The following is a 20,650-nucleotide window of genomic DNA, read 5'->3' as shown; positions in this document are numbered from 1 at the left end:
TGCTTCTTCGGCCTGATATTATCTACCTGATATTATTGTCTCTAAATTACAAAATGTGATATAAAAGGTAGTACAGCTAAATTACAAAAATAACACATTGCATCTGCCAACCCTGTACCCGTGATGAATGACGCGTCCGCGGCGTGACGCGAGTTTCAGCTTTGTTCATCCAGAATGTCGAATGGGGGATATACGTCACCATGTATATTATACTATATACCTACTCGTAGCCGCGCGAGCCGAGCACACATTGTGTACAGGTTCGATATATAAATACGCCCGAGCTTTTAGAAAGATAAAGCTTTCATAGATTTTGAAATTGTTCCTATAATAGACAGACGTTACATTTGCATTCTATAAGTGCAAGATTTGAATTATTAACTCTTGAATTGACAACGGGATACATTACTTTTAATCATATCTTTGTTTTTTTAAACAGCATCATTTGAGTTTCGAGGAGGCTTGAAATCACAGCTAAAAGCCTAATCAAGCCTTCCCCATTTTGCGCTTAATTAAGGGTTATCATAAAATCATTAAATCTAAAAGTGTATTTGGAATTGCACCGAAATTATACAATAAACTCCCAAAATCCATCTTATCAGACATTTCTTACCAGAATTTACAACATTTTATGAACATTTTGCATGACTTTTTATCAAAAAAAGCCTATTACTCCATTCAAGAGTACCTCTGTGATACATTTTAACATTGAGACCGCTTTTGTTATTAACTAATAATGTACTTAAAAATATTGTATTCTGCATGACTTATGTATTAAGTAGTAATAAGTAGTTATAGTTATAACTTATAAGTTTGACTGTTTGTACGCCTAATGGCAAGACCATGGTGATTCTATATTTTAATGTTCCATCATTGTATATAACAAGGTTCTACAGACAATAAACGAATTATGAATTATGAATATGACTATTGTGAATATTATGATTACCTTGCTAGGAAACTGATACTGAAAAAATTTTTAGCTAAATATTTTATTATTCTGATGATAGAGCTTGATGAGAGACCTTAGAGTTTGAACAGGTTTCAAAATGTTTTACTTTATTCTTTAAACGAACATACATACATATTTACATATTTGTAATACTAAAGGGGTAATAACCTCTTAGGTTTGACATTCGATGCGTCGTTCCTTTGCGTTCATATTAATTGGCTTCAATTGCCAGATAAGATCATATTATTATTCCCGAAATGGTGAGTAATTAATTTCGGTGAAGCGTGATAATCCAAAATTATAGCACAATGAGATAATTAAATGGTCTAGCAGAATATTACCCACTCAAGGGTGTATGTCGTCATCATCATTATCATATCAGATGAAAGACGTTTACTGGATATATAGACCTCCCATAGGGTTCTTTACGACGACGGTAGTACGCTGTCCACATCCAACGGGGCCCCGCTACATTAACACATTGCCAATAACACGCTTGGTGTTTTCATTTTGAATTGGAAATAGGGCCTGGCACTGAAAGTGCTAACTAGATCGTCGGTCCATCTTGTTGCGTCCTCCCCGGTTCGCGGTCTCCACTCAAGAACATGTCTACCCTAAAAGCCAAGAGAACTGTCCTAAGTGTCCTAACTGAAGCTACATAACGAACACTGTGTAAAAATAAAGGCTGGCATGTTGTCGCCGGTTGCGTTGTCACTTCAGATAGTACAGAGGTTGCTAAGCGGGCCAGGTGTTCAACATGATCTTGAAGCAATTTTATTGTTAAGAAAATAAGAGCGTGTCAAGGAAATTTTGAAGACATTGCCCGCTTAGCAACTTCTGCTGCTGACTGTACAGTCACCAATACGTATTTTGCGAACAAAAAGGCGGACACTTATACTGACTGTCGCATCCTAGAATGCAAAAAAGTCCAAATGAGCATTAAACGCATTGTCCCACCGTTGACACATTAAACTGCCCATTCGTAAACCTTACTGCAACGAGATAAGGTCTACAATTTATTAATAAAGCGTGTTCCTGTTAGTCCATTGCAAAAGATTAGCAGTCTGCGCGCGCATCGACAATAACCCTTTTTGCTGTCTTAAAGATAAAAAAAAACCTTTATGCACCGGCGCGCCATAGCGAGTTCTTTGCTGATTTCAACTAAACAATAACTTTTGTTATGAAATTTGTATGCAAATAACAAGATTTGGCTACCGATGCCGTTTGACGGATTTATTGCGATTTGTTTAGTTTGTCCCCTGGGACACTTTTGTTGGTAATCTGGTTAGCTGGTAGCAGTTTACAGTTAAATGCCTTTGTTGATGTTTTGAAAAGGGTGAGTGACCTAGTAAAATAACTGTCAATCAAGATGGGTACTACACTACACAAGTTATTTTTATTGTTTGCCGCTTCTTAAAGCTACCGCATGTCTTTGTAGCATGATATTACTTGCACATGTTTGTACTTATTCTGCTAACGTTAAAAATTGTTACTAATGAGCATACATCGGGGTTTTCGGTGCGGGAATGATTTGGTGTATTTATAACTTTGTTTATTGTAAAATAATTACCAAACTATGAATTAAACGTAGGTAGTAAGGTCCAAATGTGCTTAGAAAGGTTAAATTAGTATAGTTTTTTTACAGTTTTTACCTATTATTTGGTTATTGTAAAACATTCCCGCACCGAAAACCCCGATGTATGCTAATGAGAACCTACATTACCTCTAGTCGATATACCCACACTGGTCTAAGTGAAAAATGTTGGTTGAAAGTAGCGCACTATTTGCGTAACTTTTATACCTAGTCGCTCCTTGGTGGCAAACAACGATACGGCCTGCCATATGGTAAGTGTTTACCGTAGCCAAAAGGCGCTTGCAACTCCAGAGGTGTTAGTAGTGCTCAAAACTGTTTATTGTTACACCTTCGGTTGTTTTTTCGATTTCTAAAAATTAGACCAGTTAAAACGATAAAACATAGAGACACTTCTTACTCTTAGATAAACAAAAAAGTATAGGCAATGCTGTGCAAATAATTCACTCTGATATTTTATTGCGATGTTTTTGCGTAAGAGTGAAGAATACGCGCAATCAACACGCGTAAGGTTGGAGCCAGACATGCACGGCTTTTTACGTGCTAGGTATATTTGGGCCGATTATTATATTTTTGTTTTTTTTTCGTTCAGAATTCGATAATATTGTTGGTGGTTATATACCTATACTCGTAGAGCTTTCTACTATATTATATAGATTTGTACCGTTTACTATAAACGCAATTTTACTGTATGACCTACAAAATACGGAAACGTAGGTAAGTAGGTATATGGTGTTTAATATCTCAAAGGATAATTACATACATCCTTTACATAGGAAAGTACTTACATCTTATTTTTACCATACTTGGATTTAGTATTTATTCCGCCTAGAATAAGGAGTTCTTCAAACTAACCAAATTTTCGAATTTAAACTACCTAATATTTAAAATTTTATAAAAATCCGACGAAAAAAAAAATCCCATTAATGGTTTGTTTTTCAAAAATTACACTCCGGCCAAATTATGAAATACAATCGCTAACATAATTTTTATTCTAAATATGTGTTTTTATATTGAAAGCTATTCCTTATAATTTTACCCTTTTTTTCGCGCAAAAAACACATATCATTGGCAGTTGGCACCTACACGATCGAAGCTTGCTTGGCTTTACATCAGAAAATAAATGTGTAGGTACAGTCCAATACGCAACACGCAATATTTTCGCTCTAAATAATCTAATAGACTGTTAATTTTGTATATCTACATACAACAGGTACTTCGAATAATACTTAGTACGAGTAAGTATAAGTAATTTTATTAAGCAATATTTTGCGTGCCTATTGCACCGCCCAGGTTGCATTGCGACTAGGCCGAGCTGCTCTAATTTCCACCATTCTCCATAGATACATGGCTGGCTGGCTATACATAATATACAGCGTGCAACAAAAAATAACGTGAGCTTGACCGCCTTCTCATAGTCGCTGTCCATAGTATTGTTAAGACGTATTTCCACCGACTGTACGAAGACGTTCCGTGCGGGCCACACAATGAGCCGGCGACGTTGATGGATGATTCTACATTCAACGAATACATTACGATTTTTGCTTTCATTTCGTTCGATACGAATGTCACAAGGTTATGATATCGAGGCGACGCCGACTGTGTATCTTCTCGAAATGTTAGTAAGCGCCGTTTTAATTGTATAAATTGTGAAGCGCTATTAGGCGATTCGTGCGTAAATGCGTAATTTTGTTTTGTTTGCAATCAAATGGGTACAGTCATTATCAAAAGGAGCGATCAGACTACGTGCAAAAGTATATTGGTAAATAAAATACTTACTTAAATCTTAACAAAAATACATATGTAGATATTAGGAAAATTAGACCGCGACCTGTAGAGTTATTTATATCTCTGTTTGGAAAAGTATTCCATGGTGGCAGATAGATACTTTTGGCGTATTGTTTTATCCGCTACTATTAATGTGGATATGTACAGTATGCTTACAATTTTTATAAAACTAAGTATGCCTATATTTAACCAGATATTAAAAAAAGGGTCCCGTTTTTCCCATAAAGTTTTAAATCATAATGTTTTGTTTGTCATATTATCATTAGTCATAAAACTGAAACCGTTAACATTTCAGGATTTTCGTTAGGTTATCCTATAGATAGGTTAGGTTAGGTTAGGTTAGGTTTGTTTTATGGCAATCCTGAAAAGTGACGCGTTTCTGAACCAAATGAATTATGAATAACGAAAATTCGGGCAAACAATACATTATGGCTTAAAACTATTTGGGAAACAATAGAGACCCATTAAAAAAATAAATTAATTTGATTTGGACAGTCTCACTATGCCTATTCCTCAATGGAAAATATTTATTCCTCATGATTATCTAAGGATATAAATTATGGTCATCATTGGGCAATATTCCTTTGGATTGCATGTTAGCTTATTGTTAGTGAAAAAGGTGTCCCGGACATTATCACCCCTTTTCACCCGGTCTCTCTCAAAAGGGTAGAAATGGGTCAATTTCACCAAACGAGCATTTTTGTCTAATTCCCATGGAATTTTGAAATACCAACATTACACAAAAAAAATTATGCTGATAATTTGATAAAAAATATAATAAATATTAATTTTCTTATGGGGTAAAAATATTCATAAAACTATAAAAGTTATTTCAATTTAAAAGTTTGGTCAGGGCACGGGAATTAGTGTGTCCATGGGAATTAGATTTTACTAGCACGTAAATTAGAACATAGCACAGGAATTGTTTTCTTAACTTATTTTGGTAGTTAAAACTATTATTTATGTATATTTTAATCTACAATAATATACTTCGACCATACTGAAGTGGCATCGAATATTTACCTTCTTTAATCTTAGTTTCGGACGACAAATCTACGAAAGTATGATACACTATAAACTACGTATTTGACTAATCGTTTCCTTGATAATCTCTCTTTCTTAGTAAAATATACATATTTCAAAACAATACTTTGAGTAGTTGCGTAAACTTGTCCGCCTTACATACAAAACTATTCATTAAATAGTGTCATTATGTATCTGCATGTAGATAGGTACAAGGTGTATGATCTGGTATATGGCCGTATAGGAAATGATACTAAGAAATAAATAGGGGCACAGAGAGAAGAAGTTATTGTGTAAGTTAATCTGAAGAAATCGAATATGCTGCCTTCATAAATTCATAACACAAAAAATTGTTTGACCACATATGAGGTAAGGTGGGGTAAAACTATCACCGGGGTAAGACTATCACAGACAGACAGACATGACGAATCCATAAGGGTTCCGTTTTTTGCCATTTGGCTACGGAACCCTAATAAGGTATCTAATAGTATTACGGTTTTAATACCCCCTGGCACTGATTAAAATAACCGACTTGGTCTTGATCTAAAACTTTTTTATAGTAGAAGAACTGCGTTGCGAGACTTGCATCTTTTTACATGTAATGTTTTTGATAGGATCCCATCTCTTTTTGTAGGCTGTCCTTCTTTTCAGGTAATCATACCCATACCATACTGATACTATGTATACACATATATCATAACTATACACATCTTTATACATACTCACATCGTACATCGTAGTGTACCTTTACTTTCCCTACTAGTTGTAAGAACTAAAAGGTAAATTTGTTATCGCATATATTTCTAGGATTACAAACTTATTTATGCAGTTATTAGATCTTTAGAACATGACTAATATTGCAGTATTACGTTTCAAATTTGGAACTTATGGGTATGCTAGAAGTACCTTAGAATAATGATGATCGTGAGTGATTGTGTCAGTGACAAAACTAAGGGATTATAAAGTGCATTAATTCTTAGACTACATGTTCAAATTAAATGTTATTTTGATAGAATGTTATTGAGATTTGATGGTACGGCCGTGCCACTTTGTTTTGCTCGACTTGGCGGCGGCACTGCCGTGCCCCCAGATCCTTTGTCCTTCCCCGGGCCTCAAACTATCTCCATGCCAAATATCATCAACATAATATTGGTTCAGCGGTTTAAGCATGACGAGATAACAGACAGACAGACAGAGATACTTTCGCATTTATAATATAGTAAGAATAGGATATATTTAATTTTTCTTGTATTAGAAAAGCTAATTTATAACAACTAATCTATTAAACGAGCAATTCTTGTATATATTTCGGGGATCTCGGAAACGGCTCTAACGATTTCGATGAAATTTGATCATATATGAGGGTTTTCTGGGGTGAAAAATCGATCTAGCTAGGTGTTATCTCTGGAAACACGCGCATTTTTGAGTTTTTAGGTAGGTATATGTTTCCCAAGCAAAGCTCAGTCTCCTAGATATTTAAACTTTATACGGCATACGCTGTCAGCTGTCAAATTTACAAAAAAAAAACATTGCAAATTTGACTCATTTTGTTTCATGTAACCTTAGGTACAGGTATTATAATATGTAATCATTCCAGAAATAGTTTTATGTTTATATAATATTTTAATGTTATAATATGATCAATGAATAAGGTAAGGTGGGGCAAGACTAACAGTACAAGGATTCCATACAAGTGATAGTCTTACCCCGGTGTCGTCTTACCCCACCTTACCTTACGTATTAAAATTGCCCGGGTTATTCGGGTCCACCCTGTATGTACTATAATACTTATACTAAAAAACCGTTCACAGATTTTTGTGCATTCTTTAAGATTTCCTTAAATGTAAAATAAAAAGATATACTTCATATTATTATTACATATAATATATATTCAATGCCAATATATATATGTAATAATAATATGATGTAAACATTGCCAATTAACTTACAGTGCCCCCAATAAAAGATTTGTTGACAATATATGTAATACTTTCTAATTCCCGTGCCACTTAATCAGCTGTTTTAGGTAAATATGCTATGGGAATTAGGGCACGGAAATTAGAATTCGTAATAAAAAAATTCGCCAAAAATTTAATTCGTGTTTGACCAAACTGTTATGTTATCTCTTACATAAAGATACATAAAGGGCTCCTAAATATGACAATTGTTATTGAAAAGCTATGTGGAAAATAAAATTTATAAGGGGCATCGAAATTAGAAAAAAATTGTCGCCCACCCGGCTTCCGAAATACTTACGCGATTTGCTCGAACACGCCGCGGCTTGACTTACATCCGCTTGCTTTGAGAGACAGCCGAATACTGCCAGTACAGGTGAGGCGGGATACGAGGCGGTTCAAATACAAACGTCGGCTGTCAGAGCCCTTTGAGTTTTGCCAACGAAATTGTACTCGCGCGCTCGGACAAAATTTAAACATCGATCACGAGTTATTTACCACAATGAAGCTAATAGTGTATGTGCTCAGTGATAGTAAATATCATCTAGTTTAAGTATTTGACACTAAATTAGTGATACTAATGTAGAATTTTTCGTAGGATTTTTCATTATGCTCAAAAGTCGATTCCGGACAGGGCACGGGAGTAGTAATTTGAGCCTTTAGGTATTTTTAAGTGTACTCTAAAAACCAACTAATCAGTGAATTCATATGGAACTCGGTGTGAAAGGGTGACTACTTTATGTAAAAAAAAAATGGTAAGTATTATCTGATGCTAACCCGCGATTTTCATCACGGACAGAAAAAAAATCGTGTTCAGAAATTGACCCAAATATTTATATTCTTCATAAGTACCTACTTCAATAAGTTTATACTCAAAACTTACCATGACTGTCTCTACGAAAAACACTGAATTTACTTTTTATATCTAATTTTTTCTGTACTTAATCAATAAATGTTAATAATAACTGTTTAGTTTTTGATACTATTTTATTGGTTTCGTATTCACATTTCTTCTATTATAGTTACAAAACAATTTATCATTTAAAACTAAATGCCAAGAATTTGTACCTAAACCTAAGTCATTGCCAAATAACTGCTGATTATACACAATTACTACATTTTATACAATACAAAAATATAAAGAACTATATATCCATAACTTATAGAATGAAAATCGAAAATGTATACACTCTCTTAAATATGAAATGTAATAAATGGTAACTTTACAAATTTTCTGTAAATATAAGTAACAATTTGCTTTACATTGATTATTTTATATTTAGGCATTTATAAAATAAAAATATTTGTATTAAAGTTATCGAACTAAGACATATAATACTGCTCTTTAAAGTATACTTAGATGACGACAATGACTTGAAGCGAAATGTACAAACCCAACACTCGAAGAATCTATAGCCTAAAATAATTAATAATCACACTTTTGACATTGTACAGTTTCCCACTTATCTATCCAAACATCCAATTATTTGACTGGTTACCCTAAATATTACACAACTTAAAATAATCTTAAATGAATTAAATTTTAATCATCACTTTACACATTATCGACACAAAGGAATGGTAAGAAAACTGAAAGTTCATAGAGGAAAATATAGTTATTTCTTTACACATTATAAGGCGGTTAGACCGTAGTCCGACTTGATGACGGGCTGGTTGGCCTGGCTGATGCCGGAGCCGCAGCCGGCTGTGACGGGCGAGCCGTGCGCCTGCGCCGCCAGGCTCGCCACCATGCCCGGGTCCATGCCGGCGTGCATGCCCATCATGTGGAGGTGGTGCTGCGTCATCGCGTGCCCCGGATTCATGCCCGTGTGCGACATCGGACTGATCGAAGGGTCATGCGACAGACTCTGCTGGCCGACGCAGTGTAAGTCATTCATAATATTATCCGTCACATTCTCTATACTATCTGGTCGGCCGTTGTTGTTTGATTTCTTCTTATCATTGTTATTCGTATTCTTATTTGATCTACTCTTTGGTGTGGCTCCCTTCGCGGTCGTCGTGACTCCGGCGGGATTCGTTTTTCTTCTAACATTTTTGGTGTTAGGTAGTTTGTTGTCCTTCTTCCATTTCATCCGTCGGTTTTGAAACCAGATTTTAATTTGTCTTTCTGACAGGACTAGAGTGTGGGCTATTTCTATTCGTCTTCTCCGCGTAAGATACCGATTGTAGTGGAATTCTTTCTCCAGTTCTAAGATTTGGTGTCTGGTGTAGGCTGTTCGCTGCCGCTTTGGCTCCATCCCTGGTTGAAATGTGCCATTAGCTGTAAAAGAAAATAATTCATAAGTCATCTTTCTTAACAAACCAAGCATAAACCAAAGCGTCTTAAATCCTGAAATGACGTTACACTAAAAAATTTGCAAATATTAACCATGATTTGTTGTATAATTATTATCATGTTGGCAATGTTGGGTGATAACACAGAAAGAAAGGATTCACACGCAATTTGCCAGTGCTAGCAACAAAACCACCTTCAATTTCCAGGTATTCCACCTTCAATTACGGGCACCTACAACCAACCTACATGTATAAATAGAATTATCTACCCGTACATAGTCACATTAATTGTCGTGCCGCCACGGCGTGGCGTGTGGCTGAATAATGCACGCCATAATTAATGTGCATAATAATGCGCGGGCATGGCTTCCTTTTTTGTTTTGATTAATTGCGTAAAGCAAATTAGAGTAGCTGGCTTGTTAGTTGGCAAAGAGAGGCTTGTTGCCTCACATCTTAAATGTCGGAGAATATAAGTATCTGTTTCAGTTTACGGAAATTTTTGGTTAAAAATTATTAAAAATTGTATATTAATCACGAATTTTCGGTATTTTTTGTAATTTGTATCCAACCTAATTTATATTATTATCTTCGGTTACCGCGATAAATAGTTATTCTTGATATACATTTATTTACATAAATTGAGTACGAGCCCTCTTTCAGCAGTCATACCTACTTATGAAATATAATAATCTCTCAAACCACAAAACTACAGAAGATGGTATTTGCTTCAATGAAATATAAATAAAAAAAAAAATATCATTATAGGATAAAGATCATCTTGTTTACACAAATCGACCCATTCCCATAGTACCTAACTAAGCTCAACAGGGGTTAGGTTGCTGGTACTGTTCTAGAGTAGTTGTGAGTACTTCATCATCGTTCTTTAAAATATACATAGGTAGTAGGTGGTAGACGTAGGTACGCATTAAGCCGTTATACAAACCCAAAGTCTATATTCGACACGTTTGTTGCATCCGAAGTCTTTCAACCCTATTCTTGGCTTTAACAATCGCAACAAAAGCTAACAGTTCCTTACAATGGCGCTTTGTAGTGTCATTTGCGACGTAATTTTCCAATTTCCTATTTAAACGAGTATTAAATTGATACATTACTTACATTACATAGGGAATGGATAAATCGTTGAAGAAAGATAGTTTTTAGGGAGAACGAAAACTTTCGTGTTTAGAAGAATGAATACTAATCCACATGTTTTAAAATTTAAAAAAACTTGAGAAACTCACTTTTGCAAAATATTGCAAAATATATAAACTGCAGTTCCCTAAATACAACGGCTAGATACCATTATGCTGTAGGTATTCTTCGTTAAGTAATTCTTTTGCAATGGATAATGATTTAATTAGTACATACCGCAACTCCTTTTTAGGGTTCCGTAGCCAAATGGCAAAAAACGGAACCCTTATAGATTCGTCATGTCTGTCTGTCTGTCTGTCTGTCTGTCCGTCCGTATGTCACAGCCACTTTTCTCCGAAACTATAAGAACTATACTGTTGAAACTTGGTAAGTAGATCTATTCTGTGAACCGCATTAAGATTTTCACACAAAAATAGAAAAAAAACAATAAATTTTTGGGGTTCCCCATACTTCGAACTGAAACTCAAAAATTTTTTTTTCATCAAACCCATACGTGTGGGGTATCTATGGATAGGTCTTCAAAAATGATATTGAGGTTTCTAATATCATTTTTTTCTAAACTGAATAGTTTGCGCGAGAGACACTTCCAAAGTGGTAAAATGTGTGTCCCCCCCCCCCCTGTAACTTCTAAAATAAGAGAATGATAAAACTAAAAAAAATATATGATATACATTACCATGCAAACTTCCACCGAAAATTGGTTTGGACGAGATCTAGTAAGTAGTTTTTTTTTAATACGTCATAAATCCCCTAAATACGGAACCCTTCATGGGCGAGTCCGACTCGCACTTGGCCGCTTTTATTTCTTTTTCAGTAGTTTAATATCACCAAGCTCAAATCACTTTTGGGACCATTTATGTGATGCCGCTAAAATTATAATAAATGTATAACTATCTATACTTTGTGCACTCGTATTTGCATTATTATACACATGTCACTCACAACAACAATACAACGTAAAATGTCTTACACATCGAAATTACAAAGGAAAACAATTGTACTGCGAACGTTTACGTTCAACGTCTTTTTTAAGTGAAAACTTCTTTAGCGGCGCTGGGCACTTTTTGAGGTGGAGAAAAAATGATAAACTCGAGAAGCGTAAGGCGATCACGAGACCGTAAGGTTTAGATGACCACTCATTTAGATGGCATTTAAATCAATAAAGAAAAACTCTATGACATTACATGAAAAAGGTTCTAATCTTGTACGGGCTGAAATACGAGGATCTCACAGTTACATTCTAACTTTATATCACTTAAATATAATTCAATAAAGCTACATCTTGATGAAATCGCTAATAAAAGTGAACTCTAGTACTGGTGAATAAAACTCAAAATATCATGACCAATATATTTAGATGCGAGCTCTGCAAGGTAACTTTACAATTTCTATTCGAATTTTAAACAATTCACGATACAAACTTAAGCTCACTGGCCAGCAATTTCGGAACTAAAGTTTTTCAATAGAAAGAAAGATGGGTCAATTATACATAGTGCTGCAGACATTTTGGACTAGTCATTGAGTTTTCGCTTCAGTCGGCACTCCCGGAGTGCAACCCGTTGTTTTTTTTATTTGGGGTTGGCCGGAGACCACCGTTATAAATCGGTAGTCGTCTAAGTAAATCGATATATTTTTTTTATTTTAGGTCGCAACAATTCAATTCAATGTTTTATTCATAAAATATACATTTTACACGTCAAATTTTTAAACATTATGAAATCTAGGTAAATTTTGTTATAAATAATTCATATTACAATACTTATTAGATATTTATAACAAACCATTATTAAATTTATTATATCTTCTTATTATTATTGATTAACCATATAATTTTAGCTTTATTGAAATCTCAAATAAAAATTAATTAAACGTCACAATTCGATACCTAGCTCAGTCTAGGTGCCATCCAATCGTAATCGCTTGCTGTGACAATCGATTTGGGTTAGTTACATCTCTATATACGTCAGTCATAATGTGTCAAATAATGCACATACGAATAATCTCACTATATGTATTAAGTATAAGGTATCTTTACGGACCCACTATTTACTATATTATGGAGGACATAATAAGGGACTGAAAGCATACATTTCGACGATAACCACGAATCAACCTCAAGGGTTAGAAAGGGACGGCCGCAAGTCCTAGGGTCCGTGAGGAATGTTCCAGGAATGTGCGGCGCGCCTGCGGGCCCGAGATTGTAGTGGTCAGGCGGTGGCTGTCTTTCGTCCAATCCGGCACCAGGTCAAGAACATCCTAACTGGTCGGAATTTCTTGGGGAAATAAGTCCATTCCGTTTTAGGAGGAAGCCATAAGTAGGTTTATTGACTACGGTAGGTTTACATAGGTACCCACTTCTGAAGCGAAATCTATGTCAAGAGCAGTTTATAGATAGATACTCGTAGTTTCAAATGTTTAATTGTTAATCGAATGCAATGTACCAACGTTACGTAAGATTATTTTCGCATTGTTGATTTCATAACATTAAACAATTCATTGAAAGAAAAGTTAAGCCACTTTGTGCAAATAAATGGAAGAATATTGACAGCAAGAGTTGCAAGACATACAAGAATATATTTAAAGATTCATGATAAGCCCACAGTCGGGCGCGCATCCTCGCGGTCCTTATCACACCAGCGTTGATCGATCACCGAAGAAATTGCTTATACACCACATTCGCGCCGCTTATCACCCGTCATTTGTTTCAAGAACAATGCCATCGCAGCCTGGATCGTAATGAGGGACCACCACGTCGCTCGATAGTAAGATCGGCCCGAGATTGGGAGATCGGTCATGAGACCACACGGTCGCAGGTAGCTTGTTCGATTGAGATTGTCATCCTGGGATGGTATTTCAATCGCTTACGGTCAAGTGGGCCATTATAAGTGCTCTGATCGATCGATGCGTAATTTTATCGGGTTTCAAGGTCGCATTATACTGGTTTGTTCGAGAACCTTCGCTCGCGTAATCAATGGAGATACGAATACATGGCCTGATGACGTGATAGGGTAACGAAGCGGTGCTCAGTAGCTGGTTTCGGGCTGGTTTTCCGCAGTCTTGCGCTCGCTTTGGTGAGAAAAGATACGGAGGTTATATAAAATCAAAGTATGAGGATATTGAGGACATTGCTCTAGACTCTAGAGAAATGACTTATTTTAACCTTTTCGACGACGTATCAAACACAAAAGCTGTCACGCTGACGCCACGTCACCGAAGTGTCAAAACTGAAATTGAACTTTATGCATATGCACGTAGGTCTATGTTGCCCTGTGGTCTGTGACCGATTAATCGATCTTTGGCGTTGAATCTACGGTGCGGATATATCGGTAATTGGCGTTCAAAAGGTTAATGCTAAGCAACCTAAGTTGGCTTAACAAGGATAATTGACTTTTTAACACGCTTTTATTAGGTCGCCCTGTATGTAACTAACATATAATGGAATATTGCAAGTTAAATTTGATCCACTTCCCGGTTTCCGATTGAGCTGAAACTTTGCATACACATGTAAGTCGGGTGACAATGCAATATTATGGTACCATCGAGCTGATCTGATGATGGAGACAAGAGGTGGCCATAGGAACTCTGTGATGAAACAACGCAACCTAATTGTGTTAGGGGTTTTTAGAATTGTCTCGATGAGTATTAGTTGTCTATCGTAAGAAAAGTACAGTCAGCGATAAAAGCGTGTACCAAAAATGAAATTATTGCCAAAAACATATATCTCTATAGAAACTCTAAAATCCAATGTCTGTTTTGATTAATTTCCTAGTTCATTTGATTTCATAAGTTTTACTTTTTGTCACGGCAACCGTAACTGATATTAATATAGGTACGTGTATTCAATTCTAAGTTAAACAGGTTTTCCAGTAGGTAAGTATTCCAGTGCCTGCCAATTCCTAAAATCAGCCAAAAGAACATTCTTGAACATATGACGAATGTAGACATTCCTGCATAATTATAAGACGAAAAGCCTGTCACCGCTGAGATATAACGAATAACCTGCCAACTGGTAATCAGTAGCTGACTGTCCGCTTCGCATGTTCGGTACTTATTTGTATGATTAAAATGTGAACTCTATATTTCAGAGAACAAAGTTTATTTTGCAACTATACTAGTGAGTGTAATACGAGGTTTCAAAAAGTAACCATCTTGTGTCCGCAGTAAGAGGCCCCAAGCACCTGCTCATTTCTTACTTGGTGTTCTTAAAATCAGTTAAGACTAGCTACTGTAGGTGTATTGTGTAGCTTTAAACTGATTTTGTAGGCTGTATCAGCTATGAGCTGATTAGTAGAATTGAGCTGCAAAGAAGGTTTCTGGTATTTCTAAAAATGTACGTTTTCTAACGGAATAAGGTAAACGTACGTGCGTACTAGTGCTCGACAGGCTAATGCCTAATATATGACAACCTGCTGTCACCTCTATTGACAATGACTTAAGTTTCAAGATGACATGTACTGGGACTGCGTCGAGCACCAGTACGTTTACCTTACTTAAATTTATAAATTCAATTGCTGGACCGTCAGTCATCCAAGACTAGCTGGTGAACCAGCTGAAACGTCTGATTTAAGTTAAAAATGATAATGGAATTATATCTCAGTAGACCCGTTCATATCATTAAGTATAAAACGAGAGACTTTAAAGTTTAAAGTTTTATAGTAGGTAGTAATTTATCTAGTAGTAATGGTTATATATTTACTTAGCCACTTATATTTATTTAGAAATTAATAAAAATGCGCTATTAAAATATATTTAACTAACGTAAACTATGTGAGAATAAGAAAACTATTATGTTTTATTTAATTCTAATATTCGACTTGATCGATTTCACAAAAAGTCTTTACACAAAGAAATCAACTTTACAAAAAGACATTTAATCTTCAAAGCGAATTCGACCGCAAAACTGTTATTTGAAAGTTATAAAAATGACTAATAAATGACGCTCATCAGCATGAGAGTTCTTTTGTGTCATACAAAACTCCTAAAGGATAATGACATCGCATTAGTAAACTGTCACAACACATCAAAAGACATCGAGACTCAAGTATCCAAACATTCTGAAGCAATATTGATCGCGTGCAATTTGTTAGGTCCTTTAAACACCAACAACATGCATTATAATGCGTTTGAAATGGCGCCACACAATGTAAAAATTAACCGCCAAAAGGAAACTAATGTGGTGACATTAATCTGATCTTTAGTTGGGTGTCTTGCACGTGCTTAAGTACGTTATTAATAAATATTTGGGTCCCTATTGTTGGGCTTGTTTCAACGTACTTATAATAAAGGAGGCTCTTTACTGTCAAGATTTGCTTTGGAAAAAAAGCCTATTTGGATTCAAATATTTTTTTTTTGGTATGAACAAAATAAGTTAGTTATTTAATGTTGAATTAATATCAGAAGTATTGTAAGTTATAAAAATATTGGAATATTTATACACTGATCTTTGCATATTTTTCATCATAATTTTATGGTGAAGAGTTTACTAAGTTAATTAAATAATCGAACTTTTAAGAACTTGATTAAGTAGGGTCGTACCAATAAGTTTTTCGGAACTTATGTGTGATTTATTTACTAATAATTTGATATTTATCAGTCGTTATTCGATGAAGGAAAACACATAGGGGAAACCAGGCCTTATTGGGATTAGTCCAAACCGGACTAATCCCAATAAGTCCTGGTTTCCCCTATGTGTTGGAAGGTCAAATGGCAGTTGTTTCGTAAAAACGAATGCCTGTGTTAATTCTTAGTAGATACTAAGTGGACCCTAAGCTGCCATGATCCGTGACACAAAGCCGGAACAACGCCAGGAAGGTGATTGTGTATTGATTAGTACCTACTTATATGCGAAAACACAAGCGTAAAGATAACTAAATAGGCTTCTATCAGGAGGCTTCAGGCTTAGAGATGTCAGGGTCGGCGTGTCTATCTTTTCATTGACGCTGGCCTTACGTGATAATCCCTGTGGGCAACTGTATGTTCACTACTAAACTTATTAAAATGATATAGGTAATATCTGAGACCACAACCGCAAAGCCAAGAAAATATTGTAAAATAATTGTAGGTATTAAGAGCCAACAGGAGTGGTCATTTCTCCATACAAACGTACTCGACTGTTTCCTCCGTGGGTTTTGAAGCTAGAGCAATGATTTTTCAACACAGATTAATATTGTCAATATCTGTGTCGGACCGTTTTGCTTTTTTTGATATTTTTGTTTTTTAAGGCGCTAGAGCCCTTCAAAAATGGCCATAATGGCCTAATTGACTATGCCGCAATGAGTGGCGTGCTATTCAAAATTGACATCAATTAGTCAAAAAAGCAAAACGGTCCGACACAGATAATGTCATAATCATTTAGATTTCCAAATTTGGTTACGATTGGTTAAGTTTTGGAGGAGGAAACAGTCGAGTACCAAACCTCGATTTCTGAGATTTTTACGCAGGATTTTTCGCCTTGTCCTTATCGCACTAGTTTTAGGAGCCGCTTCCGTTAGTGAGACGGGTATATTTACCTAAAATATTTAAATCATAGCTCCTGTTGGCTCTTAAGCTTTTTCCTCAATAAAATTAAATAATCACTAACCAATCGAATATAGGTATGTATAATTATGTATGTACGTACCTATGTACTTATGTTATGGATGTGGTATCTTGGTTGTTAATAGTTTTTTCTTAAGAGGATAGGGGACGACCGATTCTCCATACAAACAAACGTAGTCCTCATTTTCCTCCCTGGATATTGACATTATGGAAAATATTTTTACACAATTTGTAGCATTTTAATCGTAGCTATGCCCGACCGTTTGATTTAGTTAGATTCTTACTTTATTATAAGAGCAAGGACTTTTTGTACTTATGAAACCTGTTTTTTAGGAGCGAACTAAAGTTTCGAGCTCTATTTAAAACCGCTACATACATAGGCAGTTCGCATCCGGAAACCTCATCAGTGTAATAACCTCTTTAATATTGTCCTCACGTTTGCATGCTAAATAGTTGATGGCACCAATTTTATGGACGCAAATAATATCATCTTTACCACTGAGGGGATATTATTATTATTATTTCGTTTTAGACAGGCAGCTGATGCTGGTGCGTCTAAATCATAGTTCACTTAGCACGATTTCACTGTTTTGATAGTCATTAGTAGTCATAGTATTCCACAAAAAGGTCTTCTTTGTCGGGGACGTGACACGTATGGCAGCTATCTTAAGAGCCCATCAACTTGGACACTAGCGCCACTGCTAAATAATCGTGAATTTAAATTTAACGAAATACATACATATATTTAAAAAAGGGGGCCGCTCTATAAACTCAAAACAAAAACGGCCGTTTTAACTTTGCACGCATGGATTGACGAATCCAGCAACATAGAAACTAGTTTGATGTATTCAAAAGGTACCTATATACTTTAATACAAGATACAGTACGTATAGCGGCCCCCTTTTTTTAAATATCTTTCTTTAAATTGAAATAATCACGATTATTTAGCAGTGGCGCTAGTGTGCACGTTGACGGGCTCTTAATAACCTGCAGAAATCTGTATTATCGCTATCATGCCAAATATAGGCTTCTTAGCTAATTGGGAACTAACCATAAGGTTAACTGGATTCTTGTTTCGTCAGATTCTCTTATAGGCATTATTCTCTTATACCTATTATGACTTCCTAAAGTATATACGGCGAAACAGGAATGCGGCGAATCGGGAACTAACCAGCTTTATCAGAAACTTTATCACGTAGGTACCCGACACTTTTCTGGAATGCCACCGCGTTATAAATTGCGTGTGAATACTTTTTGCAAACCACCTACCTACCAAAACAAACTATCATACATTAGGAATGAATGGATGAATACTCACAAGCACCAGCGACATGAATCTTCTTCATCCACGGATAAATGACCCTGTCCGTATTATCAGAACATATGGACGAATCATCGTCTTCTACCGGCGGGCTGTCCAACAACAACCTTTCATCATCAAGCTCTGACCCTGGGGATCCTTCTCTACCCAACGCATGGAGCTTCCTCCCCGCCGGGGCCGCTTCCTCTATATGCCTTTCTAGTCTTAGACCTAGCTCAGCTAAACCAGGAGCGACTTCGTTATGCGGAACGTAACCATGATCCGCTTCCGACGGATGCGATGGCTCCGGTGGTCGCGGCGGCGGCGCCACTGGTGGGTGCTGAGGAATTGGGTGATAATACCCCCCATAACCGTATCCAGAACCCAGCTGAACCGGGTATTGGTGCTGGTAGCCATACTGCAAATGCTGGTGCTGGTAGTATTCCCCTGGAGGTATGTAGTCGGCCTGGCTGTATTCTTCCGAGGGGGGGAACTTGGGGTCCGGCTGCGGCTGGTAGCCGCCGTTCATGAGGAACGAGCTCATGGTGGGCGTGGTCGACGCGCATCACCGGCACACGCCTAATATGGCCGCCATATCTAACGCTTTTCTCTTAAATTCTGCGCAGATCAATTAAAGGAATGTACCTGTTTTGGATATAACTTAATATTGGACCATTTGCAATAAGTACATATATTTCACTTTGTTCCGATTCAAATCACATTTCAAATGCGTAAATAGCGTAAAAAATATGAAGAGAAAAATTGGTTAGCAGTTTTCAGTCTTCACACTATTAAAATCCAACTCACATCACATGTTTCTTCTATTGTCGATTCACAATTTTCAAGTTCACACAAACATTTCTAAATCACTGTTAAACAACTTGATAGTCAGTTTTGAAATGATGAAGTATTTATTGCAGAGTCATTTGATTTATCACTTTTTGATAATAAACAATGCTGCCTCGCGCGACGACATTTTGAGACAATATACACAGCCCGACACGCCAGCGCACTCTGTCACTTTAAGGACTCCTATACATGTTCATCAATTTTTACATACCACCTTCCATTTTTAAGGCGGAGCTGTTACTTCTTCTGTCTTATTCAAAATTATTCAATCAAAAACAAACTTTAAAACCTATACAATGCAGTTGATATTGTAGTACGATTAAGCTCAGAAGCATCAAACCGCAACAGAAATGTTCCCCCTTCCACGCGTAAACAAGCCAATGCGTGCGAACGAAATGGAACTATTGGTTTACCATCCGAGTTAAACTACGGCATGTATAGCGATCTCGCTTATTCATAGCAGCTGTTAATATGAAGATAAGAGACAGAGCTTTAGTCAGAGCTTTTTGCGTAAAAGAGATTAAGAAGCTGTTTAATAATACAGAATGAACATGGTCTCTACTCCTAACGACATAGCGTTTTAAATATTTATTATGCATTTCTTTATTTTTCATTATGGAGCTGCTCATTACTTTAATAAAGTGAGATATAATTAGATAACAATTAATAGCATGTAATGTATACTAAAACTGTGATACCGTTAAATTTTTACGGTTCGTTAATAACATTCGGTGACAATACATTTTTTATTTATTTAAAAAGTACTTAACTAAATGGGATTTTTTGAATAAGTACTTAGGTAAATTTGCTTTATGTGATACTTAAACGATAAACAATTACTGCCTACTAATACTGACCTAACAAATACTTATTTTCTTCAAGTGTATTTTCTTCCATATTTTCGTTAATGTGACGTTCGGATGTCAACTGCAGCTGCATTACTGTAGCTGCGTCGTTGTTGTTGTTGCTGCTGCTGTATTTGTCATATTTCTTGTAAAGTGTCATTCAATAGAACTTGCTAACTATGTAAACAAAAGTTACTAGTAAATTGACATTCAGTGTCAATTTTAGTATGGCGGTTTGTTTACATAGTTAGCAAGTTCTATTGAATGACACTTTAGGTACAAAATAATTTTTAATGCATCGATGCATGCGTGAATCGATGTCGGTCATTAATTTTTTATACTTGTTGCTGTACTGCAACTGTC

At 36.0% G+C, this 20,650-nt stretch overlaps 2 protein-coding genes and 1 long non-coding RNA gene across 3 annotated transcripts in view; 1 reads left to right on the top strand and 2 right to left on the bottom strand.

The window, feature by feature from the left end:
* The window catches only part of LOC134662046 (protein CREG1), a 550,933-nt gene that overhangs the window by 68,936 nt on the left and 461,347 nt on the right, over positions 1-20,650 (bottom strand). The gene's annotated exons all lie outside the window — the stretch shown is intronic.
* On the bottom strand, positions 8,673-19,827 carry LOC134662021 (homeobox protein Hox-C4). Its single transcript, XM_063518274.1, has 2 exons — positions 18,612-19,827; positions 8,673-9,590 (listed from the first exon to the last, which is right to left on the bottom strand). Exons 1-2 carry the CDS (start codon positions 19,135-19,137, stop codon positions 8,941-8,943), a joined length of 1,176 nt encoding a protein of 391 aa, XP_063374344.1. The 5' UTR covers positions 19,138-19,827; the 3' UTR covers positions 8,673-8,940.
* LOC134662082 (uncharacterized) lies at positions 11,005-11,502 on the top strand. The gene is made up of 2 exons (XR_010098014.1): positions 11,005-11,357; positions 11,394-11,502. It is a non-coding gene; the product is annotated as an uncharacterized LOC134662082 (long non-coding RNA).

This window comes from Cydia amplana, chromosome 2 (genome assembly GCF_948474715.1).
Source record: "Cydia amplana chromosome 2, ilCydAmpl1.1, whole genome shotgun sequence".
Classification (NCBI taxonomy): domain Eukaryota; kingdom Metazoa; phylum Arthropoda; class Insecta; order Lepidoptera; family Tortricidae; genus Cydia; species Cydia amplana.
This window is presented reverse-complemented; position numbering and strand designations above follow the sequence as displayed.